General features: G+C 44.3%; 1 protein-coding gene and 1 pseudogene across 1 annotated transcript; one reads left to right on the forward strand and one right to left on the reverse strand.

Annotated features, from left to right (window-relative positions):
- Window positions 1–7,966: 7,966 nt before the first annotated feature.
- TRIM21 (tripartite motif containing 21) lies at window positions 7,967–18,377 on the forward strand. The gene is made up of 7 exons (XM_012557176.2): window positions 7,967–9,077; window positions 10,929–11,384; window positions 11,848–11,943; window positions 13,041–13,271; window positions 16,114–16,136; window positions 16,815–16,915; window positions 17,249–18,377. The coding sequence occupies exons 2-7, from the start codon at window positions 10,977–10,979 to the stop codon at window positions 17,797–17,799; spliced, it is 1,410 nt and encodes a 469-aa protein (XP_012412630.1). The 5' UTR covers window positions 7,967–9,077; window positions 10,929–10,976; the 3' UTR covers window positions 17,800–18,377.
- Window positions 18,378–18,969: 592 nt separating this feature from the next.
- On the reverse strand, window positions 18,970–26,487 carry LOC101348023 (olfactory receptor 52B4-like; annotated as a pseudogene).

Here is a 26,487-nt window from a genome sequence, read left to right on the forward strand (position 1 = left end):
AAATACAATAGTATTAGCCTTCCTGTTAGTCTCTCAAGAAACAGTTTGTGCCTAAATAGATAAATGCTGCTATATTTATATTAATACTCAATCTGAGGTTTTGCAAAATGTAGTTGCTGTTGAAGCACATGAAAAGCAGTTACTGATGCTTTATGCATAAACAAACACCTATTATGTGGGGAGGCCCATCTATTCCAGCCAAATTTCCTCTAGGCTGCATTCTAACCAATTGGAGGAGGTATAGCTATGAGCCTATGCCAAGAAAGACAATGATATGCTTATGTAACAACGTATGGCCCCAGTACCAGCTGGGGGACCAGGAACATTCTCTCCAAAATGAGTCTTTGGCTTACCACACGATTTTTCAGCTTGACTTGTTTTGTAAGAAAAATGAGACAAAGTTCCCTATATTCAAGCTTTCATGTCTCCTATCAAACTTTAAATCCCTCTAACCAAGTTCTTTTCCAGGAAAAGCTGAAGGCAAAAGTGCTTCCTTAATCCTCACTGGAGGGTTCCCTCTTAGAAGAAATAGGCCGCATAACTGCTTCGGCTCCCCCCACTCCCACCCCGCCATATAGGGAAGGTGCCATAGAAGCTGACAGGTCAGGTCAAAGAATGATGGCAGAGTCCCCCACAGAAAGGGCTGAGCCTGATTCTAGTTCAGCCAGCTTGAGAGAAACTGACGAAGGAAGGGAATTGGGAAGTAAGAGTCCGACTTCATCTGGTATGGTCACCCCGCCCCACACACCCGTCAGGGTACTGTTTTCGGTGAGGGTACTGCCGGGGCTCTGGCAGGGCAATTTCCTCTGAGAAAAATTCCAGCCGAAGGAGGAATAATGTTAGTACACACTCCTTTCTCTACCTGAGACTTGTATAATTAAAAGAATCACAATCCTCCTTATCGGAGTAACCCAAATAGGATGGCAGAGTTGTTCCTTTCCATTTTCTACAGATCCCACCTGAAAATACATGTGCTTTGCAGGCGACACTACTGCAAGAAGAAATAGTGACATGTAGTGGCATTCCTTTCTGTATTCAACAAAAGGTGACTCCAGAGCTCTGGGCATAAGAAAGGCCTGGATGAGCACAGTCAGCTGCACCTGTTAAAATTACTTTAAAACCTGGAGCACCTATTATAAACCGGAGACAATATCCCCTCTGCAAAGAAGCTTCAGAAGGGATCACACCATTGGTGCATCGATACATAAAAACTGGACTTTTGAAATTTTGCCAGTTTCCGTACAACACCCCCGTCTTACCAGTGTTGAAACAGGGAACAAGAGAACATTGGTCTGTTCAAGACCTAAGAAAAATCAACCAAATAGTAAAGGACATTCATCTGATTGTGCCAAACCCATATATTCTCTTGGTTACTATACCCAGTCAATGTGCTTGGTTTTCAGTACGGGACTTGAAAGATGCCTTCTTTTGTATTCCTCTACACCCCGAGTCTCAGCCTCTATTTGCCATTGAATAGACTGATATTAAGACAGGGAATTGCTGTGGGGGTACTAACTCAAACCCTGGGACCAGCCAGGTGACTGGTGGCCTACTTTTCAAAACAGCTGGACAACATGGCCTGGGGATGGCCCCCTTGTCTTCCAGCCGTGGCTGCAACAAGTGACTTGTTACGGGAAGCCAAGAAATTCACCCTTGAACAAAAGGTAACGGTAAACACACCACACACAGTTTTGCCTCTTTTGGAACAATGTGTTTTTGGCTCACTGCAGGACGGATGGGAAAATGTCAGGCAATCTTGTTACACAACTCAGACGTGGTTCTAAAGGCTGTCTCCTCCCTCAATCTCACCCAATTGCTGCCTATTTCAGAAGATGACTCCGTACATGACTGCCTAGAGATAACTGAAGAAGTTTATTCTAGCAGACCAGATCTCTCAGATGTTCCCTTGACTGATCCAGAGATAGAAATGTATACGGATGGCAGTAAACTTTCTATATGAAGGATGCCACAAGGCAGGATATGCAGTTATGACAGGAACTGAGGTCTTAGAGGCAGTTCCACTTCCTGCCAGCACTTCAGCTCAAAAGGTTGAACTCATAGTCCTTGGGCAGGCCCTGCAACTAGGAATAAGAAGACGCACAACACTGTATACCGATAATAAATATGCCCATCGTGTCCTTCACTCACATGGTGCCTTGTAGGAAAAAAGGGGATTCCTGAATCTGACAACAAAGAAATAAAATATGTACAAGAAATCCTAGAACTCCTAAAGGCAATCAATGATCCCCTTCAGCTGACAGTGGTATAAGGCCCCCAGACACCTGGAAATTTTAAATATCTGCTCATTTTTGTGCACACCTACTCAGGGTGGGTGGAGACTTTCCTTTGTCGAACCGAGCGAGCCCAAGAAGTACCAAGGTGTTACTCAAAGAAATCATACCCTGTTTTGATCTTTCAAACTCAGTACAGAGTGACAACAGGAGAGCTTTTATGGCAATAGTTACCCAAGAAGTCAATAAGGTTTTAGATATAAATTAGAAAGTACACCCAGCCTGGAGACCACAATCGACTGGAGAGACCAAAAAGATGAACCATACTCTGAAAAACGCCTTGGCGAAACATTGCCAGGAGACAAGCTCCACTCAGATACCAGTTCTCCCCATTGCCCTGCTCAGAATCCAGGTAGCCCCTCGAAGTGGGCTCAAATTGAGCCCTTACAAATTAATATACGGGAGACCATTCCTGAAAAAGTCGACTTTCCCCACCTTGGTGATGACCAAGGTAGAGAAAAGAGACTGGGTCCGTTCTCTGAGAGCTGTCATAAACACTGTTAATCAGTATGCTTCTTCTCGTTTGTCTTTTCCTTCTGACACTCCCCTCCACAGGTTCCAACCCAGAGATCAGATATCAGGTCCTGTTAAAAACCTGGAAGAATCAACCCCCAGAAGATCAACTGGCCCCTCAGTGGGAGGGACCTTTTAAAGTTCTCCTGACCATCCACTCTCTGAAATTAACAAGAGTAGCTGCATGTGTGCATCACTGGAGAGTAAAAGCAGCCCCACCAGAAGAAGAGAAAGAAGCAGAAAACAAAGAGGCACCATACTCTTGTACTCCAATTCAGGGCCTGAAGTACAGGTTCAAGAAGCTTACAGTACAATGATTTTGACCTTATATCCCTCTATCTTTCTATGTTTCCAGGAGACCTGGACAGAAAAGGTGCCTGTGATCCTACAGGCAAAGGGGACACTGACCCTGCAAGCTCTGACTCTCCTGTGTGTAGTCCCAACCCTAATTCCAGTAGGTCCAGTTGAGTGGGCCATAGAAGAGCCCAAAAGAGGAACCTTAAGAGTAGTGATTATTCTAGTTTGTTCTTGTGTTCCCTGTTTTATGAGAATATTAACAAAAAGAACTACAAATACTTCTAAGGCTAGAAAAATTTTTACCCTGGTAAGTCGAGACTCCTCTTCTTTCAAGCTCTGAGGACGAATGTCATCTAATTCACCAAGATGCAGCCCATTTCCACTCTAACTCACCCCCACCACCCCCACTACATATGGCCCTTAGTTGGTACCAGGAGGTTTCTCACCCCAGCGACGCCCCTAACCAGCAGGAAGTAGCCAGAAAAGAAGCAACGCCCTGTTTCCCAAGATTGAGAAACTTCCAATAAAAGGGGGGATTTGAAGAGAGTACACAGGCCTGGTTCACTATTATTTACTCCCCATCACTAACCACCACACTGTCTCATGATCTTGTTTCTCTAGTTTCTGCAAAAGGTTTAAGATTAACCGATGTTCCTCCTTGGAGGGTAGGAAAAAGTGATAACGATCTAAGGATAAAAACCAAACAAAGCACGCATATTGTGACAATAACGATCTAAGGATAAAAACCAAACAAAGCACGCATATTGTGACAAGAAAAACCAGGATGTTGCCAGATAATCCCAAAGGATGTCACAAGATAACCTCAAGAATACCAGTAGAAGATTAACTCATCTGAGACATGACCACTTCAAGGGGAAACTAATACAAACTTCTAACATCCATAATCCTGTCCTTATAAAAGCCTTCAGCTGATCTCTAGTGGGGGAGACTGGTTTTTTGGAGGAATCTATTCCCCTCTGTCTCCCATATATTGATATAAAATAAATCTCTTGCTGCTTACCTCACCTCTGTCTCAGAATTGGCTATTGCGGTACTCGGCTCCAATTCACGTTATTGCAGTAACAGTTTCAAAGTCTTTCTTTGTTTTTCATGACCTTGACAGTCTTGAAGATCACTGGTCAGGTATTTTGTCAGAGATTCTAGTTCACCAACTTGAGCCAGCCCCTTCTGCTCTCTCTCCAGCATAGAAAGCAGGACATCTAGAAGTGACAGTCTACACTCCAAGATGTCTGGCTTCTCTTTGCTCCACACCAGGTCCCAGTATGTCTGAAAGTTACAGAGCAGGGAAGTTCAAGGTTTCATCTGCTTGAGGCTATTAGCAGTTCCTGAGATCATCCAAGTGGATCTTGTAACCCAGAGACCAATCTTGTCCTCCATAAGCCCCAAGACAGGCCTTCTCATATCTATCACATACCCCTATATTCAATTTTTAGTTTTAAAAAATTGCAGATTTTTATTTATGTTACAGGCTCTGAAAATAAGGAGATAATTTTTTAATGGATTCTTAACTGTGTTTTGTTAAAATACTAACTTAAATCAAGAGAGCTTAATCTGAGAGCATCAAATCTTTCTTAAGGGTCTCTAGAACTTCATTTTAAAATTGTCTTCCCCTTCAAACTAATAAATGTGGTCAAGGCCAGATTGTCTCTCAACTTTGGGGTGGGAGAGAAAAAGATAAATGGAAGTAGACAAGTGAAACACAAGGCTGATTCTGTCTGCTCACACACAGAGTGCTCTCTGTTCTACTCATTCTAAAACCCATATTGTCTGGTAGGCTTTAAATGAGTTGACAAAATCAAGATTCCTTTACTCATGGTGCTTTACCTAGAGATTAAACCGCCCACTCAGGGTGATGTCTTAAGCCAGGTCCTCTAGATAAGCTTTAGGTAAGATTAAAGTATTGACTCTTTATTAAGAAGGCAATGATGAGGTGGGAGGGAGTGAGGAAATCAGAGTAAAGGGAAAGGGAAGTGAGGCAAGGGAAAATGCAAAACAATCCAATGCAATGCATTATCACACTGAATAATGATTCATAATGAATTTCAAGAAGACACAGTAGATCCCTCAGCCAGTGGGTTTGTTCATCAGAAGGATTGCAAGGAGGAGCTACACATTGAAGTAGTACATACAAGAGAAAGGAGGAGGGTTTATTTGTCTCACTGTCTCCTGTCTTGCATTTCCAATTGGTCAATGTTTGTCCCATGGAGAGCTTACTCCCTGAACGTTGGGGATATATAATTTGGGCCCATAGTGGTTACTAAGAAATCTGGATCCCATAGCCTGGGGTGTGATATTTCATCCAAATCCCAAAATATGTGTGTGGAGTGGTGAACCAGCATTGGTAGGGTGTTGACTAAAACAAAGAATAAGAGTCAAGAGAACTGAGATGGCACTCAAGTTGTATGTCTAATACAGATCACCCTGAAAGACAGTGGTGAAGAAAACTCTTTCCAATGGGAAGGCCGTCAAACAAAGGGTTGTGCACTTTGCTTGGAAGAAAAGATAAAGTGATTTATCTTTACATCATGATCATTTCAAGCAGTTTTGTCTGTTGGTCAGGGGCTTGGAAAAAGTATGATTGAAAGACTGATGACCAAAAGTCATGGGTAGAGGTTAAAACCAAAAACAAAACCCATTGCTGTCGAGTCAATTCCAATTCACAACGACCCTATAAGACAGAGTAGAACTGTCCCTTTGGGTTTTCAAGGAGCAGCTGGTGGATTCGAACCACTGACTTTTTGGTTAGCAGCCAAGCTCTTAACCAATGCAGAGAAAGTACTCAGTAATCAGGTAGATCAGATTACCCTTGCTGTGAATGTTGATCAGCCTCTATCCCAGCTGCCTGTTGCTTGTTCAATAGAAAAATGAACAAATGTCCATATCAGTCATGGTAAATAGAAAAGGCTGGGGGAGGTGAAGCCCATGCTATTGAGCAGGCAGAGCCTCTAGTTAGATGAGTAAATTCTGCTATGGGCACTTGTACATAAAAAGTCAACTCTGGGTCTGATTTTTCACTATTTCTAGGAAAGAGTCTAAACAGTCTCCTACTGGCAGGTTAGTTATATTGGACCAACAGCAATTTGTCCTCATAAAGTAAGTACATATTCTAAAGACAAATGTGATTTTCCCACCTCCATTGTCCTGCCAGCACCACCAAAAAGGCATACACCATCAAGTTAGCCCATAGGCTATCCCAACAATATCACATGCAACCACTGAACTGATTTTATATTCAAAGAATAATGGGCTTACCCTATGAATGCATTGGTCTTCTAATGTGCCCCATCAGCCAGAAGCAGCTGGCCCAATACAACTGTGGGATGAACAGCTAAAGGCTCAGATATGGCACCAGTTTGAAAACCCCACTGTATGAGATTTGGAGATTGTCATATAGATTCTGTACAAGCTTTAAATGAGCAACCAATATATGGGTATTTTTTCATATCCAGTATACACACACTGGTTAAAGAATCAAGGAAGAGAGATAAAAGTAGCCCCCATTATTGTCACAATAACAACTCATTTACAGAACTTTTTTCTTTCCATCCCCACAACATAAGGCTCAGCCAGTTTGGAGATCCTAGTAAAGAATGGAGAAGTCCTTCAACCACAGAAAGCAAACTTGGTTCTAATAAATTGGAATTTCCGACTCTATCTTGGCTATTTGGAATTTCTTAAGTCACTGAAGGCAGGGTTCCTATACTAACTGGAATGACTTATCCCAATAGCAGGAGAACTTGGGTTGCTGACACACAATGGAGGCAAGGAGGGTTATGCCTAAAACCCAAGGTATACATACACTGGAGAGATTCCTAGTTTTCATTGTCCAATAACAATGGCCACTGTGTTTAAGGCAATATGTGCTAATGTGTTAAAGACAGGAACATTAAGGACATTGATCCTTCAAGAACAAATATTTGGGACACCTCACCAGTTAAAGAATACGGAAGTACTGAAGTATAGGCAGTGAGTGAGGGGAATTTGGAATGAGTGGCATCTTTGATCTTGGAGCCAATTATCAAGGTGGGAACTATGCCAGTTATGCATATATTATGTTAATTGATTATGTGCCTATTATTGGACAGGTGCCAAAACAACCCTGTGGTAGATACATTAATAAACCAGTTACCTTCCAACTCATGGCAATGCCATGTGTGTCAGAGTAGAGCTGTACTCCATAGGGTTTTCAATGGCTGATTTTTCAGAAGTAGATTGTCAAGACTTTCTTCCCTGGTACCTCTGGGTGGGTTTGAACTGCCAATCTTTAGGTTAGCAGTCGAGTGCAAACTGATTGCACCACATTGGGACCTTACATGCATTAATGTTGTTGTGGGGCACCCTCAAGTGGGTTCTAACCTATACTGTACAACAGAAGGAAACACTGCCCAGTCCTGTACCACTACACAATCATTGCTATGTTTGAGCCCATTGTTGCAGCCACTGTGTCAGTCCATCTCCTTGAGTGTCTTCCTCTTTTATACTGACCCTCTACTTTACCAAGCATGATGTCCTTCTCTAGGGACTAGTCCCTCCCGATAACATGTCTTAAGTACATGAGACAAAGTCTTGCCATCCTCGCTTCTAAGGAGCATTCTGGCTATACTTCTTCCAAAACAGAATTATTCATTCTTCTGGAAGTCCTTGATATATTAAATATTCTTCGCCAACATAGTAAGTTAAGGGCATCAATTCTTCTTTGGTCTTCGTTATTCATTATCCACCTTTTGCATTTATATGAGGTGATTGAAAAATACCATGTCTTTAGTGAGGTGCACCTTAGTCTTCAAAGTGACATCTTTGCCTCTTAACACTTTAAAGATATCTTTTGCAACAGATTTGCCCAGTGCAATACGTCATTTGATATCTTAACTGTTGCTTCCATGGGCGTCGATTGTGGATCCAATAAAATTAAATCCTTGACAATTTCAGTATTTTCTCCATTTTTCATGACCAATACTTGCATTAATAAACCTGCTTAATTACATGAGTAGATTGAAGCTCAGAGAGACAGGCACCCAGCTAATAAATAGTAGAGCCAGCACTGAGTCCATGTCTGCCTTATTATGAAATCTATGCTCTTCTCATGCCCATTCTCTTCTCAACTGTGGCTTACTCAATTCCGGCAACAAACAACAAAGGGTCTACAGTGAAGTGAAGCAGTCATTTTCTGAATGTCTTTTTCTTTGATTTTTTTTTTCTTCACTGTTTCCACTCTGCTTTCAAGGACCGTTTATGTTAATGGAATCAACCGAAAACGGTGACATGGTTTGCCAAAGAGAATGACAGGATCTGCCCTCCGTGGTACCAACTCACCTTCCCATTCCCCAAGCTCTCTAACTAAGGGATCTGCAGAAGTTTCTGTGTCCCTGATGCTCACTGCGGGTAAGGTAGTAGAAATCACCCGTGTTTTTCTGAGAGCCCAGTTCCTTCCTTATGCCCAAGTAGGTGACGTTGTCCCCAGAGGCAGTTAGGGCGGGCATGACACACTCCTCTAGAGTGAGCAGTTGATGAGGGGAGAAGAAGGACAGAAGTGGACACATAAACCACAGAGAGTAATTTCAGATCTAAGACTTCAGAGGGAGAGACTACAGAGACTCTGAGCCTCAGTAGCGCAGAGCCAGGAGAGGGAAATGGCAGTAAGGCACTAAATTTGATAATGGAACAGCGTGATTCTAGGACGAAGTGCTGCTGAGTTTTAATTCAATCCCAGCTTCCAAGAAGCCCAAGTCCAGGAGCTCAGAATCTTCTAACCCCTACTCCTCTAGTCTCTTCCCATTTCCCCTCCCACCTCTCTTCCCTCTCTGCTGCTCTTCTTTCTCTCCCTCCACACCCATTTCTCCTCCCCTCCCTTCAATTCTCCTCCCACTCTCCTCCCCTTTTTTTCAGACGCGCGTTTGAGAGGAAATCGAAAGTGAAATTAGGAGTCCACCACCGGCCATTGAGTTCCCTGGTGAGGTGAGTGCAGATGGCTAGGCTAAGGTACCCCAGGCCTGCCTGGGGACCTCTCCCCTCACCCAGATTAGAAGATTCCCTTCCACCCCTACCTTAGAGCCATTGGTCCCAGTTGCCGCTTCTCTGCTGCAGTACTTGGGCGACCCAGCAACACTTCCTGCTCTGGCTCTTCTGATAGGAGCAGGCGGGGCTCCGAAGTGACTGTAGAGTTAGCCAGCCGGAGCTGGGCTGCCCTGTTGCCAGCGTCCTTGGTGGGAGGAGGGGGCGCGCGAACCTGGGAGAACCAGGATGGTAGCCCAGAGGGTAACCCAGAGGAGCCCAGTGTGGAGTGGGTCAGCAGTCCTAGAAACGGAATTTCCCTTGCCTCCCATCCGTTAAGGAGTTTGGCTGCTAACCAAAAAATCGGCAGTTCGAATCCACCGGCTGCTCTTTGGAAACCCTATGGGACAGCTCTACTCTGGCCTATAGGGTCGCTATGAGTAGCAGTGGATTCGACAGCAACGGGTTTGTTCTCTCTCCCCACTCACCCCGTCCTTCCCCCCCAACACACACCTCTCCAAAAATCCACCTCTGCAAGTGAGAGGGACAGGACTGCCCAAGACTTTATGCTGGTCCGAGAATGAGCTGGTCACTGCCCTGGAGGAAGTGAAAACAGGAACCAGCTAGCTAAGAGAAGAGCCCAGGGAGTGCTGGCCACACTTCTTAGCGTAACCCAGTGTGGCCTCCCTTCCAAAAACTTCTCGGGATTTTCCCCATTTCCATACCCCTCAAAAGCAAAACTCCTAAATTTCTTCCTCCTCCTCCCTATCCCTTCCTCTTTCGCATTTTACAGCCTATGTGACTTTCTGTAAATTGACCCTGTTTATTGGTGCATACATATATAAGTATTTATACATGTGTGTGTATGTCTATATGCGTACATGTATATCTCTACATTTGACTCCTGCCGTTTTTGTGAAGATTAATGAATTGTCCCTAGGTGGTGCAAATGGTTAAGAGGCTCAGTCTAAAAGGTTGGTATTTTGAGTCTATCCAGAGGCACCTTGGAAGAAAGGCCTGGTGATCTATTTCTGAAAAAATCAGCCATCAAAAACCCTATAGAGCACAGTTCTACTCTGAGACACATGGAGCCACCATCATTCAGAGTCGACTAGACAGTAACTAGTTTATTGCTATGATTAACTTCTCAGCAAAATCAGTGACTGATTACATGAGATGGGAGAAGATGGCTGGAAAAAGCCTTGGCCCTGAGGGAAATCTTTATAAAAAATCACCAGAAGGATTCCCAAAGTGGTCATTGATGAAATTGGTCCTAGTGTGAAAGCTGGAAACCCTACAGCCTCATATTCAGGCCTCCCACAGCCTGAGCCCTCCATTTCAGCAGCTCCCACTTGGACCCCCCCCCCTTCCAGTCAAATTGGCTGTTATGCATGCCCCAAACAGACAACTTAGATGTGGTTGAATGGGTTCAGCCCCTAGCTGGGCACAGGATTTTTTTTTTTTTTCCTTCATCCTTCCTCCCCTTCCTTCCTTTTGTCATACCTTCCAGGCAGTTGGATTGTAATGGGGAACCTTTGAAGGGTTTAAACTGGGGTGGACATGATGAAAGTAGAGTTGTAAACAGTTTTACCTCTGAGGTTCTGGACAATTATCTTTGTCTCTTTTGGAGACTCAGTTTCCCCTTCTGTCTGGCCAGACTATGGAGGAGAAGAGCTTGTTATTCAGATTGATGTTCTTGCTCTTTCTTGGTTTTATCCCCTCCAGTTCACCTCCCTACAATGTTTTCCTTTGAATCATTTTATTTTTCTCGCACAACCCTCATCTTCTCCTTTCCTTTTCTCCTCTCCCTACTAGTCCCCCACAAGATCTCCCGTGGTGCTGCTGAACAGGAACATTGCCCCTATGGCCTCAACAATGCCCCTGGCAATGATGTGGGAGGAGGTAACGTGCCCTATCTGCCTGGATCCCTTCGTGGAGCCTGTGAGCATCGAATGTGGCCACAGCTTCTGCCAAGCATGCATCTCTGAGGTCGGGAAGGATGGGGGCGGTGTCTGCCCTGCGTGCCGGCACAAATTCCTGCTCAGGAACATCCGGCCCAATCGGCAGCTAGCCAACATGGTTAACAACCTAAGAGAAATGAGCCAGAGTGCCAAGGAGGGCGCAAAGGGCGGTCAGTGTGCGGTGCATGGAGAGAAACTTCACCTGTTCTGTGAGGAAGATGGGAAAATTCTTTGCTGGGTGTGTGCCCAATCACGGAAACACCGTAACCACTCCATGGTCCCTATTGAGGAGGCTGTGCAGGAGTACCAGGTAAGACCTTAGTACAAAGCATGATCAGGAAAGAAGGAGATGGGCCCTGATGAGTGTTTTGTTCTCCAGAGCTTGGGATAGGAGAGAGTAGCCTCTGGAGTTGAAGGATTGGGGAAAGAAAGGAAGGGTGTCTCCCTCCATGTCTGAACTAAGTGGAGAATTGCAGATTGAACAGAACCATCTCATTCCCCAGGAGTAGGGAATATGCTATGGGAAGATGCTGCAAGGATCATGGTTCCTTGTGGCTTCTTTGCCACCCTAACAGTGTGAGTCTAGTCTACAAGAAAGCATCAGACTTTTTCTGAAGTCTTCCTATCCATCAGTTCCTACCCCACCCAGACTCTAGTACTCCATCCTTCTCTGCACCCAGGCTTTTCTAAGAACCAAGATGACCTTCCCGCAGCCCCTGTTACCCCAACCTTTTTAGACTGGTTATGGATTGACTTGCTCTCTCTCTTTGCAGGAGAAGCTCCAGGTGGAATTAGGGAAGCTGAGGAGAAAGCAGGAGTTGGCTGAGAGGTTGGAAGTCGATGTTGCTGAGAAGAGAACAGCCTGGAAGGCAAGAGTCACACCCTGAAAGGGGTCTTAGATCAGAAGCTGGGGCAGAATTCAAGTTCTTGGGCTCAGCTATACCTATCTGAATAGCTATAGGGCTGGTATATCTCACTCTGGGAGAACCAGCCATCCTCTCTGCCTCCTGATAAAGGGGAATAAGAAGGAAGGAGGCTAGAAGGAGAGCTTCCAATCAAACACAAAGAGCGAGAGTCTATAGGAGGGGGTGCTGAGTGGAAGAAACCATACCCTAAAGCTCTCTGCTTCTCCGAGCCCAATCTCTGCAGATGAGAGTACCAGTGCCTTGGTGTCTGGTACTCAAATGTCTCTCAAGAGAGAAACCCAACCACTCTGCCTTTCAGGAAATGGCAAAGGCTGTGAGGAATAGGCTTAAATGTTGAAGTAGAGAAACCAGTTTGAGCAGGTGTTTGCTTGACCATGTTTAGATCACTGGTCCAAAGTACAACAGAGAACTAAAGTTTATTTCCCACTGGTGATTTGCTAGCGGAGGAGGGGCGGGTCAGGGATTGAAGAGGAGTAGAAAGAGCTCGTGGACAAAAAATCCCAGAAAAGGAAGATTTGAGGTGAGAGAGGACAGACTCAGGCTGCAATAGCAAGATGTGACCCTCCAGTTACCAGCAAAAGAGGACAGGCAAAGAATATTCCAGAAACTTCCTTTTCCCATGACTTAGGAATGGTATTGTGCGCCTATCTGTGTGGGGTTGTTGGGGGTGGGGTCTGGTGTTACTGTCTTAACTCATAGAGAAATGAAGGCCAAGGGGCACATTTGAGAGGTGACTGGCTTTTAGAAGAGAGGTTGAGGAGTGTCTTGGATGTCATAGGCTGATGCAGCTGTGATTGTGGGCCAGCTTTAGTGTGCTTCCACCAATCCCAATCTCCTCTTAGTGATGCCTTACCCACTAGTCTTCCCAGCAAAACAATATGTGTGTGTGTGTGCGTGTGTGTGTGAGTGTGAGTGAGTGTCCCCAGACAGAACCAGAGTGGTGAATCTGCAGAGGATACAAATAGGTACAAACATCTTCCATCCTTGAACCCTGAGTGATTCTGATAAAAACCATACTTCTTTTTCCCTTAACACTAAAGAAAAAGGTTGAGACACAGAAATCAAGGATTCACGCAGAGTTTGTACAGCAGAAAAACTTTCTGGCTGAAGAAGAACAGAGGCAGCTAGAGAAACTTGAGAAGGAAGACAAGGATCAGCTGAGAATCCTGGGGGAGACTGAAGCCCAGTTGGCCCAGCAAAGCCAGGCCCTGCAGGAGCTGATCTCAGAGCTGGAGTGGAGGAGTCGAGGCTCAGCGCTGGAACTGCTGCAGGTGAGACCAGGGAGAGGCTGCCTCTGAGATTCAAGGAGTTACCGGCGGGGAAGAAAAAACAGTTCCCTGGGTCTGCCATTAGACCAAATGTAAAGCTGGTCCTTGGAACATGCTTAACCAAAACAAACTGAATTAGGATTCATGGACGGTTTGTACAAGGCATAGAAAGACACAAGTTTAGGAGGGAATATTCCATGCAGCAGAGTCCTGGGTGGTACAAATAATTAACATGTGGAGGTTCAAGTCCACTCAGAAGCACCTTAGAAGAAAGGCCCTGGCAATCTACTTCCAAAAAAATCAGCCATTGAAAACCCTGTGGAGGACAGTTCTGCTCTGAAACACATGGGGTTGTTCTGAGTCAGAAGTGACTTGATGGCAACTGGTTTGGGTTGTTTTTTTTTTTCATTCCATGCAACAATGAACAGAAATAGACATCCTTGGTAAGTGCCTAACACATACTAGGAGTGTAACCTTGAGAGGATCCCTTAATCTTTCTGAGTATCAGATTTCTCAAATGTAAAATGAAGTTTATAATATTACATATCTCAAAGCATTTTTGTGAATTTTAAATAAAAGAATCCGCTAAGGTCCTTAGATGAGTGTCTGGCCATGCGGAGGTTTTAACAAATGAGGTAAAACTAAAAACACTGAACTGAAAATCGAGAGAGAGTAGCCCAGCCCCAGCCCTGCTGTCAGTTCTCTGCATGACTCTAGGTTAAGTCATTTTCCTTTCCTGGACCTAATTTCTTCATTTGTAAAACAGCAGGGGTGGGGAGTGGACAAAATAACGGGGATACTCAAAAGTATAGCCGTAAATGTATCATCTTTACACTTTCTGCTACTTCTCTGACTGCCTAAATGATTTTAACACGTTATTTTTCCTTAAATTTTTTTAGCTTAAATAAGTTTAGTTTAGAAGAAAATTTGTCCCAGGCAATAATAGCCAAGGAATTCTGTTTTGATATATTGTTGTCAGGTGCCATCAAGTCAAGTTCAACTCATAGCAATCCCATGTGACATAGTAGAACCACCCCATAAGGTTTGTTGGTTGTAATCTTTATGAAAGCAGATTGCCAGGTCTTTCTCCCATGGAGTCACTGTGTGGGTTTCTACCGCCAACCTTTTGGTTAGCATCCGAGTGTTTAACCATTGCACCACCAGAGCTCTTTGTTGATACGTTATTTATATTTTATTCTAATTTATTTCATAACAATAATAACTGCAAGCTCTTAAAAAGCACATGTTACATGCCAGGCATATCCTCACGGCAATGCAGTGAGGTGGGTGTGACTACTATCCCCATTTCATAGCTGAGAACGCAAAGGCACAGAGATGTTAAGAGTCTTAGTGAAATACTGAAGTTAAGTAACTTGACCAAGTCTGCCCAAATATTAAGAGGCAGAGCTAAGATTAAAATAAGTAGATAGCTATCTTTTTAAAATTCATGAAAACATGATCTCACTCACATGAAATACCCAGAACAGGCAAATGCATAGGGATTGAAAGTAGATTAGTAAATACCACGGGCTAAGATAGGAATATGAGCATGCGAATATGGGAAGTTAAGGCTTAATGGGTACACTGTTTCTGTTTGTGGTGATGAAAAAGTTTTGGAAACAAATAGTGATGAAGGTTGCACAACATTGTAAATGTAATTAATGTCTCTGAATTGTACACTTAAAAAAGGTTAAAATCAGAAATTTTCTGTTATATGTGTTTTTCCACAATTTTTTAAAAATTCATCAAGGAATATTCTGCTTCAAATTATCTTGTATCCACTGTATGTTTGCCACACTTTGGGGAACCATGGACCAGATGGTCTCAGAAGTCTCTTCTGTTCTAACATTGTACACCCACTCCTCACTTATCAACATGGTTAGATTCCAAAGACCAGATCCTTATGCAAAAAGCAGCGTTTATGAAAATGGAGGATGACCACATCAGATCACAAAATGGAGGATGACTACGTGATTACAAAACTGCCAAATTACATCATTACATAACTGCCAAACCACTGAGAATCATGGCCCAGCCAAACTGACACATAACCTTAACCATCACAGCCAACTTTACTCTCTGTTACTGCCAGATGTACATCATTAATGTGCGAAATAGTCGGATAATAGATTTTTTACTATTGTCATAAATGTGAAATGTTGAATAATGAGATCATTCACCATCTCTCACTCAGATGTGGTCATGAAGCCATTTCTTTCTGGTTTGTGCAAAAAGGCTGATTTGATTGGGCTGACTTGACAGGCTTTCTCCTCCCATTATCCAAATCTTGTTTCTTCCTGACATTGAACTGAGCTGTCTAATGCAGTTTTGACTGGGCCTAGGACAAGCTTACCAGTTCACATGTGAGGGCCCCTGTGCCAGAATATTCTCAGATGATTTGATTTTACATATGCGAAGGGCAGCATTGATGTACAGCACAGGACAGAGTTTTGACCAACCAGCCCTTCTCCCTCAAACAACTCAAACCCACAAATGAGATAGAGCAGTTTCTGGGCATCCTGATTTAGACATTCTTTCCCTCTAACTCTCAGCCTCAGCCAGGATGGACCGTTGCCCTTCCACCCCCCCTGGAGCTGGGCTATCTAATTCATATTCCGCACCAGAGTCTTTAAACTGATGATCTTTTCTCTAGGTACAGGTTACACCCATGCTAGGTTCCACACACTATTTCTGCTCCAAGCTGGTCAGAAACAGCTTTCTGCCCCTAGAATAGGGCAGAGCAGTGCCCTAGGAGCACAGGTTTATATCACATTACCCTTAGGACCAAAGTCTCAGTGATGAACCACTGACTCAAGAACTTACTCTCTGTCTCTTTTCTCCTCAGGAGGTTTCAAGTGTCCTGGAAAGGTAAGGAGAGGTTTTCTTTGTAAGGGGAGGGAGGGACAAGAAGCATATATACCAATGAAAACGGTTATTGAGGTAGGTGAACGTGCTAAAGTTATCCCCATCCTCCTCCCCATTCTCAAAGACCTGATCCTCCATAAAATATTTTCTAGTCTCAGAAGACTAATTAATGGGCATCCCCATTGGTGAGTTGCCAAAGTGATTGGACTATACTATCTTCACAAAGCAAAGCCCTGGCAAACAGTGAAATTCTGGGAAGTTCTGAGTCTACAACCTGCTGGGAATCCCTTTTTAAATGGAATTTAACCTGTTACAAACCTCCGAGAAGGAGCCATAAGTTAAGACCCACAGCATAGGCAAGACTTCTTGAGGTTCATCACAGAAGTGATTCAGCCTGTATCAGATGGCCTTGCCTATAAAATGCAGTAGAATGTGCTTACAGGGTGGCTAGGCTTGGAGAGGAGATAGGGACTACCTACATACTGCAGAGGCTCCTGTAATTAGGAACTCTTGAAAAGGAACTCAGTCTCCCCACTCCCAAGGACTGAACACAGGAGATGCTTGTAAATTTGTGTTAAATTAAATTATCACAGTCATCCACGAGGGAGGTTATGGCATTAGGATTCCAGAAGGATGTGATAGGAGTTAGAGACAGGGATCTCAACACTCTGTTTCCCTCAGGAGTGAGGCCTGGAACCTAAAGGAGCTGGACATTGTCTGCCCAGACGTGAGGAGTGAGTGCCGTGTGCCAGGGCTGAAGAAGATGCTGAGGACATATGGAGGTGAGGCGAGCTCTAGGAGTTGTGCGACTGGCCTGCATGGGAACCAGAAGGGTACAGTGAGGATGCAGAGCCCATGCCCAGGGATGGGGAGAACAGCAGCATCTAGGGGAGATGGCAGGTTCGAGTAGGTGGGCAGGATGGAGATAGTGAAGGTGTCCCTCAAAGGTCAAGGCAATGGCCAGAGTTGGATGGGGTGCCATTTCCTCACACACTGAGGCTCAAGGTCACTCCCTCATCCTCATTCCATAGTTTACACATGCACAGGCCACTGACCCATCACCACCCCTAGTCAGTCCGCACTCTCCAAGCCTGACCATGGTCCCTTCTCTGCAGTACACATCACTTTGGATCCAGACACAGCCAATCCGTGGCTCTTCCTTTCTGAGGATGGGAGACAAGTGAGGCTTGGAGAAACCCGCCAGGAGTTGCCTGAAAAAGAAGAGAGATTTGATTGTTATCCTATGGTCCTGGGTGCCCAGTGCTTCGACTCTGGAAAATTTTACTGGGAGGTAGATGTGACTGGAAAAGAAGCCTGGGACCTGGGGATTTGTAGACACTCTGTGAAGAGGAAGGGGCAGTTTTTGCTCAGCCCTGATAATGGCTTCTGGACAATTTGGTTGTGGAACAAACAAAAATATGCAGCTGGCACCTCCCCCCAGACTTCCCTTCACCTTCAGGTGCCTCCTCGCCAAATTGGAATCTTCCTGGACTGTGAGACCTGCACTGTCTCCTTCTATAACGTCACTGACCATGGCTCCCTCATCTACACCTTCTCTGAATGTGACTTCGCTGGGCCTCTGCGGCCCTTCTTCAATCTTGGTTTCAATGACAGAGGACAAAACACGGCCCCTCTGATCCTGCGTCCACTGAGACTGGGATGGTAGGGGTCCACCGACTGTTGGTAGCTTTCCTCTGGACACTGCTGACTGCTCCCTGTTGGTACCCTTCTCAATCATTCTCCCCGCCTCTTTCATTAACTCTGAGCCACCTCTGCCTCTGCAAAGGTGTCAGCATCACAATAAGCAGGCTTTGGCACTGAAAGCCAATGCCAAGTGGCTTTCAACAGCAGTATTTCCGCCCTAGATTGCTTATGATTCCGTCCAAGGAAGCAGACCACTTCTATTAGGTCCAAACTCATCTGGATCAACCAAAAACACATTCCTGCCTTCTTTATGTGACTCAAGTTTTGTTTTCTTCTCTCCATCCCTATATCCATTGCCTTTGTTCAGATCTGTGTTCTATCTTGCTGAGTTTATAAAAAGGCTTCCTGGGGGAATCATGCCTCAGTCTACCCCATTCAGAACTTTTTTCTCATCTACATCTAGGATTATCTTTCCAACATGTGGGTCTAACCTGATAAACCGGCTCGAACATGCTAATTTCCCTAAGCCTTTGGATACCTTCTTCTACAGTATACCAAGGCAGATCTGGTACTTCAGCTTGATTTCATGGAGGCCACCACATAATCCATGCTTCAGCAACCCAACCAAATAAACTATTAGATCCTTTCCTAACTTCTCAAGCTGAAACAGTGAATGAAGAATCTGTGCTTAGTGAGCCCGTATCAATAAACTCAGACTGATCCATGTTTATGTTCCTTGCACCAATTTCCCACACCATGAATAGCCATTCCCACATATATTCCCCAGGCTTCTGTTTGTACATATTAGAAAAGTCAAGCAGTTCTATCAGAGTGTAGCATACCTCCTCCTGAGTTACACTGTACTTCACCTTTTGGGGCTCGCTGGGACTTAAGTCTAGTTATAGGTCTAGAAGCCAAAATCAGTGAGGAAATGTTTTGAGAACATTCAGCATTGTCTTGTAAAGCATCTCCCTCAGGCGATGTTCCGGGCAATGACTCAGACAAAGGCACTTTAGCTGCAACCGGGTTAATCTCATTAGATGGAAGTGGATGGGCTAATGGTTCTGTTGGCAGGAGTGATTCAATGGAATTTAGGGGCTTAGTGTCTCCAGCTTCCTGACTATCTGCCCATATGTCCCCATCTCAGGTTTCAGGATCCCATTTCTTCCCAATCAGTGCCTTCACTGTAACTTCAGACACCTCTCAAGTTTGGCAGTTGAGTTGGCATGGTAACTCAGCCACTCTTACGATAAGACTCTGGGTTTGGTTTTTGGCAGTATCAGCTCCGTTACTACAAGAAGTAAGGCTTGCTTTCAAGGCACAAGTGGAAACTTTGAGGTCATTTATGCGGCACTTGAGCTTTGACTCTGAAGCCCTGAGCTCATTTCTTTCTTTTACCAGTTTGTCTAGCAAATGTAAGATGAAGTAGTATGATGTGGCAGGATTCAAATCTAATTCTGATCCAAAAGCCCACCCTCTTTCCTAAATACTAACCTTTCCAAAGTTACCGGTAATCTGGCTGTTAACTTTATTGTTTCCAAAGTCAGTACAAGTCACTTTGTTCAAAGTCAGTGGAACTCTTAATTAATTTATAAGTCTCCACAAAGTAGACAGAGAAATGTGAAGCCCTATGTTGGTAAACATACCACCGGATCAGTTACACAAACTGAGCATTGTTTCCACAGTGAAGACAAAGAACTGACCGCACATTCTCAAATCTGCCTAGTCTTGACCCCATAAGTGATGTGGTTTAGCATGAGAGGGGCCAACGTGCAGATATTGGCCAGCAGGATGTGTGTATGGAGAGAAACATGGCACCCAAATCACTGGGTGTCTTTGGATGCTTCACTAGAGAAGCAAAACCAGTGAAGTACATATATATATATAAAGAGAGAGATTTATATCAAGGAACTGACTCGTGGTTGTAGAGGCTGGCAAGTCCCAAGTCCATGGGTCAGGTCTCAAGCTGGAGTCTTCATGAACTCATGTAGCTGCAGGGGTTGACGAACCAAAGATCAACAGGTAAGATGGCTGGCTGCTCACTCAAGTGCCGAAAACCAGAGGTCAGATAAAGATAAGCCGAATGCAGGATCCAGAGCCACGCAAAACCCAATGAGGTTGGCCAGAAAGTCCATACATATAGGATGCAGGCTACATCCCCAAGGAAACTCCCCTTTAACTGAGTGGCTGCTCACAACAGATATCATCATGAAGGGGATTACATCATTACATAACTGCCAGATTATGTCATAGCTGCCAAACGACTGAGAATCACGGCGAGCCAAATTGACACAACCTTAACCATCACAGTCCACCACTTGTCAACTTGGCTCCTGTACACATCTCCTTAAACCATACATAATCTCTTTATAAAGAAAATCATAAAATCATGTTTGTCCCTAATAAGATACAACTAACACACATACAACCGAAAACACAGTAGCCCTGTTTACATCTTATATTTTATCAGTGAAGAAAATAAAAATATATGATGCACACATACAAGGAAGAAATACTCATAAGTTACAGTCATCATTTCTACAACTGGTCATTGGGTTGTAACTGATATTTAGAACTACCTTCTTCTACCACCCATTTTGCATTCCCTTTACGTTCTGCAACCACCTCAGCTGATCGTGGTTCTTTGCCTGGTGGAGTGACCCAAACCTTCATTTTTGAAGGGTCTGGGCCATTATTAGTCATGTAGGAATTGAGTTGCTATAGTTTTCCATTGACTTTAATCACAGGGCATGGTAGTACTAAGAGACACCCTAAGGGATCTCCTGTATTCCAGACATACTCTTCTTTACCTCCATTATGTAATATCAATCCAATTGCCTTTTGGTATTCAGGATCAGTCACACCATCCAGAATGGTAATTCCCTTCTTTGCCTGTTGATCCAGAGGCATAAGAAGCCTGAAGTGGCAGGGTGGCATTTTTAACTTAATGTTCGATGGAATCAGTAATATGTCTCCAGATGGGAGCATTCCTCCCTTTGGAATAAGACCTCTAGAGCTGCAGACGATAGGGTTGTGGGGACAGGAAGCAAAAATTTTTTAAGTTGGTCACTAAGGGTAATAGTGAGTGGTGCCCCTCCTATTTCCACCCCTTGATTCCTGGACCCATCTATCCTGGCTATGGTAGAAATAACACCATATATTGGACACTGGTTTAGAGCACATACAGCCTCCTGGAGAGCATTGTCCCAACCCTACAAGGTATTGCCACTTAGCTGGCACCAAAATTGTGTCTTTAGAAGGCCATTCCAGTGTTCTATCAATCCAGCTGCTTCAAGATGATGGGGAACATTGTAAGACCGGTGAATTCCAAGAGCATGGGCCCATTGCTGGAATTCGTTTGCTGTTAACTAAGTCCCTTGATCCAAGGTGATGCTGTGTGGGATACCATCATGGTGGATGAAGCATTCCGTAAGTCCACAAATGATAGTTTTGGCAGAAGCATTGCGTGCAGAGAAGGCAAATCCATATCCAGTGTAGGTGTCTATTCCAGTAAGAACAAAATACTGCCCTTTCCATGATGGAAGTAGTCCAATGTAATCAACCCACCACAAGGTTGCTGGCTGATCACCTCAAGGAATGGTGCCATATCAGGGACTCAGTGTTGGTCTCTGCTAATGGCAGATTGGGCACTCAGTATTGGCTGTGGTCAAGTCAGCCTTGGTGAGTGGAAGTCCATGCTGCTGAGCCCATGTATAACTTCTGTCCCTGTAACCATCTCCACTTTGTTCATGAGACCATTGGTCAATGACTGGAGTAGCTGGGGAAAGAGAGTGACTGGAGTCTACAGAGCTGGTCACCCTATCCACCTGATTGTTAAAATCCTCCTTTGCCGAGGTTACCCTTTGGTGAGCATTCACATGAGACACAAATATCTTCACTTCTTTGGCCCATTCAGAGATGTCTGTCCACCTACCTCTTCCCCATAAATCCTTGTCTCCAGTTTTCCAATCATGTTCCTTCCAAGTCCCTGACCATCCGGCCAAGCCATTGGCCACAGCCCATGAATCTGTATACAGTTGCACATCTGGCCATTTCTCCTTCCAAGCAAACTGAACAGCGAAGTGCATTGCTCAAAGACCTTCCCACTGGGAGGATTTCCCTTCACCGCTGTCATTCAGGGAGGTCCCAGAAAGGGGCTATAATGCTGCCACTGGCCATTTTTGAGTGGTGCCTGCATATCATGCAGAACCATCTGTAAACCAAGCATGAGTTTTCCTCAGTCAACTGATCATAAGGAACACTCCATGAGACCATAGATTCAGACTAGGAGATGGATGGTAATGTGACAGGAGTGGAGATCATGGGCATTTGGGCCACTTGCTCATGCAACTTACTTGTGCCTTCATGTCCTTCTGAGGCCCAACCTTGTATATACCACTTCCATTTAACAATGGAGTGCTGCTGTACACGTCTGACTTTATGGCTCTGTGGGTCAGACAATACCCAGTTCATGATGGGCAGCTCAGGTCACGTGGTGACTTGGTGGCCCATGGTTAAGCGTTCAGTCTCTACTAAGTCCCAGGAACAAACCAAAAGCTATTTCTCAAAAGGAGACTGCTTATTTGCAGAGGATGGCAGGGCTTTTCTCCAAAATCCTAAGGGTCTGCACTGTGATGCACCCATAGGGGCCTGCCAAAGATTCCAAACAGCATCTCTATCTGCCACTGACACTTCCAGAACCATTGGGTCAGCCAGAGCATATGGCCCAAGTGGTAGAGTGGCTTGCACAACAGCCTGAAACTATTGCAGAGCTGTTCTGGGCCCCACTCAAAATCAGTAGCTTTTTGAGTCACTTGATAAATAGGCCAGAGTAGTACACCTAAATGAGGGATATGCTGCCTCCAAAATCCAAAGAAGCCCACCAGGAGTTGTGCCTCCTTCTTAGTTGTAGGAAGGGCCAGATGTAACAACTTATCCTTTAGAAGGAATATCTCAACATGCCCCACACCACTGGATTCCTAGAAATTTCAGTGAGGTGGAAGGCACCTGAATTTTTATGGGATTAGTTTCCTACCTCCAGCACACAAAATTTTTACCAGTAAGTCCAGAGTCATTGACACTTCTTCCTTACGAGGTCCAATCAACATAATGTCATCAATGTAATGAACCAATGTGACATCTTGTAGAAGGGAAAAGCGATCAAGGTCCCTGTGAACTAAACTATAACATAGGACAGTGAAGGTGTATTGCTGGCTGTGCCAGCTGAAGGCAAACTACTTCTGGTTTTTCTTCAAAATGGGAATTGAGAAAAAAGCGTTGGCCAGATCAATAGCTGCATACCAGGTACCAGGAGATGTATTAATTTGCTCAAGCAATGAAATCACATCTGGAACAGCAGCTGCAATTAGAGTAACCACCTGGTTAAGTTTCCGATAATCCACTGTCATTCTCCAACATCCATTTATTTTTTGCACAGGCCAGATAGGCAAGTTGAATGGGAATGTGGTGGGAATCACCACCCTTGTTTCCTTTAAATCCTTGATGGTGGCAGTAATCTCTGCAATCCCTCAAGGAATGAGGTATTGCTTTTAGTTTACTATTTTCCTAGGTAGGGGCAGTTCTAATGACTTCCACTTGGCTTTTCCTACCATAATAGCCCCTCTTCTACTTCTGAGGGATCCACTGTGGGGATTCTGCCAGTTGCTGAGTATATCTGTTCTAATTATGCATTCTAGAACTGGGGAAGTCACTACAGGATGGGTTCAGGGACCCACTGGACCTACTGTGAGACAAACCTGAGCTAAGACACTATTAATAACCTAACCTTAAGCCTTTACTCTGACTGGTGGGTTCCAGAGACATTTTGGGTCTCCTGGAATTAGTGTCAGTTCAGACCCAGTATCCAATAATCCCTAAAACATCTGATTTTTTCCTTCTTCCCAATCAACAGTCACTCTCGTAAAAGGCTGTAGATCCCTTTGGGGAAGGCTGGGAGAAAGATTAATGGTATAGATTTTTAGCAATGTAGTGGGGTCCTTCAACAAGGGGACCCAGACTCCCCATCATTCAAGGGGTTATGGGTCTGTAAACTCGCTCGAGTCTGGGAATTGATTGAGGGGCCGTGACTCTATTCTGGCAATTCGAGTTGGACTGTCATTCACTTGACCTAGAATTCTTCCGCTTGTACACGTCAAGTAAATATTTAATAGATTTCCTATCTATTTCATTCCTAGGGATACCATGACTAAGTAGCCAACACCGTCAATCCATATCAGACTATTCTGATTGTTGCTTTGGCTCCATTCTCCATTACAGTACCCATCCCCAAGTTGTCTTTGTTGATTGAATGCTGCCACTTGGCCTCTACTACAACCGTGGGATCCAATCAGCTCCATTGTAGTTAGGTGTCTTAATTCAGTTAGGGCAGCTCCCACTGTCAAATCTGACTTACAGAAAATAGTAATCACATTAGTCTTCAAGGATGCTGGGGCTCCCTTCACAAATTTGGTCCTCACCATTATGGTAAAAGGTGTGTCCTCTGGGCACTCCATGTGTGGGTCTGTAGGTCTAACCTGATAAATCCTCTCTAACATGCCAATTTCCCTAAGCCTCTGGATACCTTCTACAGTATACCAAGGCAGGTCTGGTGCTTCAACTTGATTTCGTGTGGGCCACTGCATAATCCATGCTTCAATAACCCCACCAAATAAACTATAAGATCCTTTTCTAAAGTCTAGAGCTGAAACACTGATGAAGAATCTGATTAGTGGGCTTGTATTAATAAACTCAGACTGATCCAACTTTATGGTCTTTGCACCATTATCCCACACCTTTAATAACCATGCCACACATATTCTCTTTGTTTCTATTTGTACATATTAGAAAAGTCAAGCAGTTCTTTTGGAGTGCAGCACACCTCCTCCTAGGTCACACTTTGTATTTCTCATTTGGGGGCTCATTTGGACTTAAGTCTAGTTATAAGTCTAGAAGCAAAAACGAGTGGTGGGAATGTGTTTTGAGAACATTCAGCAATGTCTTGTATCTGTCTCAGGCGATGCCCCAGTTAATGACTCAGATGCCTCCCCAGGGAATGACTCAGACACTACTCCAGGCGATATCTCAGACAAAAGACCTTCAGATACAGCTGAGTTAATCTCATCAGGTGGGGGTGGAGGGGCTAATGGTTTTGTTGGCACGAGCGAGTCAATGGAATTTAGGTGCTCAGTGTCCCCAGCCTCCTGATTATCTGCCCATTTGTCCCCATCCCAAGTTTGAGGACTGCATTTATTCCCAGTAAATGTCCTCACTTTAACTTCAGACACCGTTTGGGGTTGGGAATTCAATTGGCATTTTAATTCAGCCACTCTTACGATAAGACTCTGGGTTTGGTTTTTGGCAACATCAGCTCTGTTACAACGAGAAATAAGGCTTTCTTTCAGGGCAAAAATGATAACTTCGAGGTCATTTATGCAGCTTTTGAGCTTTGACTCTGAAGCCTTGAGCTGTCACTTTCTTTCACCACTTTGTCTACTGAAAGGAAGACCAACAAATCAGCTTCCCTATACTTCTCATTCTGACATGAGTGTAGAAAAGTATCAAACATGCAGTCACCCAGAGCCTCACCTCTGAAAAATACTTGATCAGTTGGTGGTGATATTTTGCATATTACTATAGCCACCTCACAACATGGATTAGCAGTGTCCTCTGTACTACTAGAAGCAGAATCATCAACATCTTTAAGACTAACTAGACTTGAGAACCAATTTATAAAACTCATCCTTACAATTTCGTTTCTCTAGAACCATCTCAAGAGTCTTAGAACCCAGTATTAGCTTGAGTTCTCTAGAGAAGCAAAACCAGTGAAGCATATCTATCAGTCTATTGGCTGCTCACAGCAGATCTCATCATGGAGGTGATTACATCATTACATAGCTGCCAAACTAATTATAACTGCCAAAACACTGAGAATCATACCCCAGCCAAGCTGACACACAATCTTAACCATCACACTCATAATTATGGTAAAAATGCCAGGCAAGTAGAACATGGAAGTGACTCAATGTGGGAGCCACATGTACCCAGACACTTTCACCGAGCTTCCTGGGAGGGGAGGCAGAAGATAGCATAGAGGATAAGTATATAGGAAACTATGATGAACAAGGCAATTAGTCCAACAGTAGAGAGAAAGACAAGTCATACAAAACATTGACACGAATATCAGCAGAAGCAAAGTTGGCAACATCCATGTGCTCATACCAGGTATGCAGTAGCACATTACTGTGGCAGAAAAGCAGCAGCTTCACCAGGAACACATCTGGGAGTATCACACAGAAGCTTCTCAGGTCCACAGCCAAGCCAACTCTTATGATTACAGCACACCTGAGCACTGTGATATAGTGCAGTGGGTCACAGATGGCCACATAGCAGTCAAATGCCATTGCTAAGAGAATCCCTGATTCAATGATGAAGGTGGCATGAATGAAGAAGATTTGGGTGATACAACAATCAAGGGTGATCTCCCCAGCATGGAACCCGAATATGACCAGGGCTTGGGCACTGTGGTAGTGGACAGGAACAGGTCAGCTGTAGCCATCATGCACAGGAAGAAGTACATGGTGTCGTGGAGGCTGTGTTCAGTGCTGACAGTGAAGATGAGGAGGCTATTCCCAAAGAGAGCAACAAGGTAGGAGGTAAAGGAGGGGAAAGAGATCCATGTGTGCTCATCTTCCAAGCCAGGGATGCCCAGCAG

The sequence above is a fragment of the Trichechus manatus genome, unplaced genomic scaffold (genome assembly GCF_000243295.1).
Source record: "Trichechus manatus latirostris isolate Lorelei unplaced genomic scaffold, TriManLat1.0 scaffold00088, whole genome shotgun sequence".
Taxonomy (NCBI): Eukaryota; Metazoa; Chordata; class Mammalia; order Sirenia; family Trichechidae; genus Trichechus; species Trichechus manatus.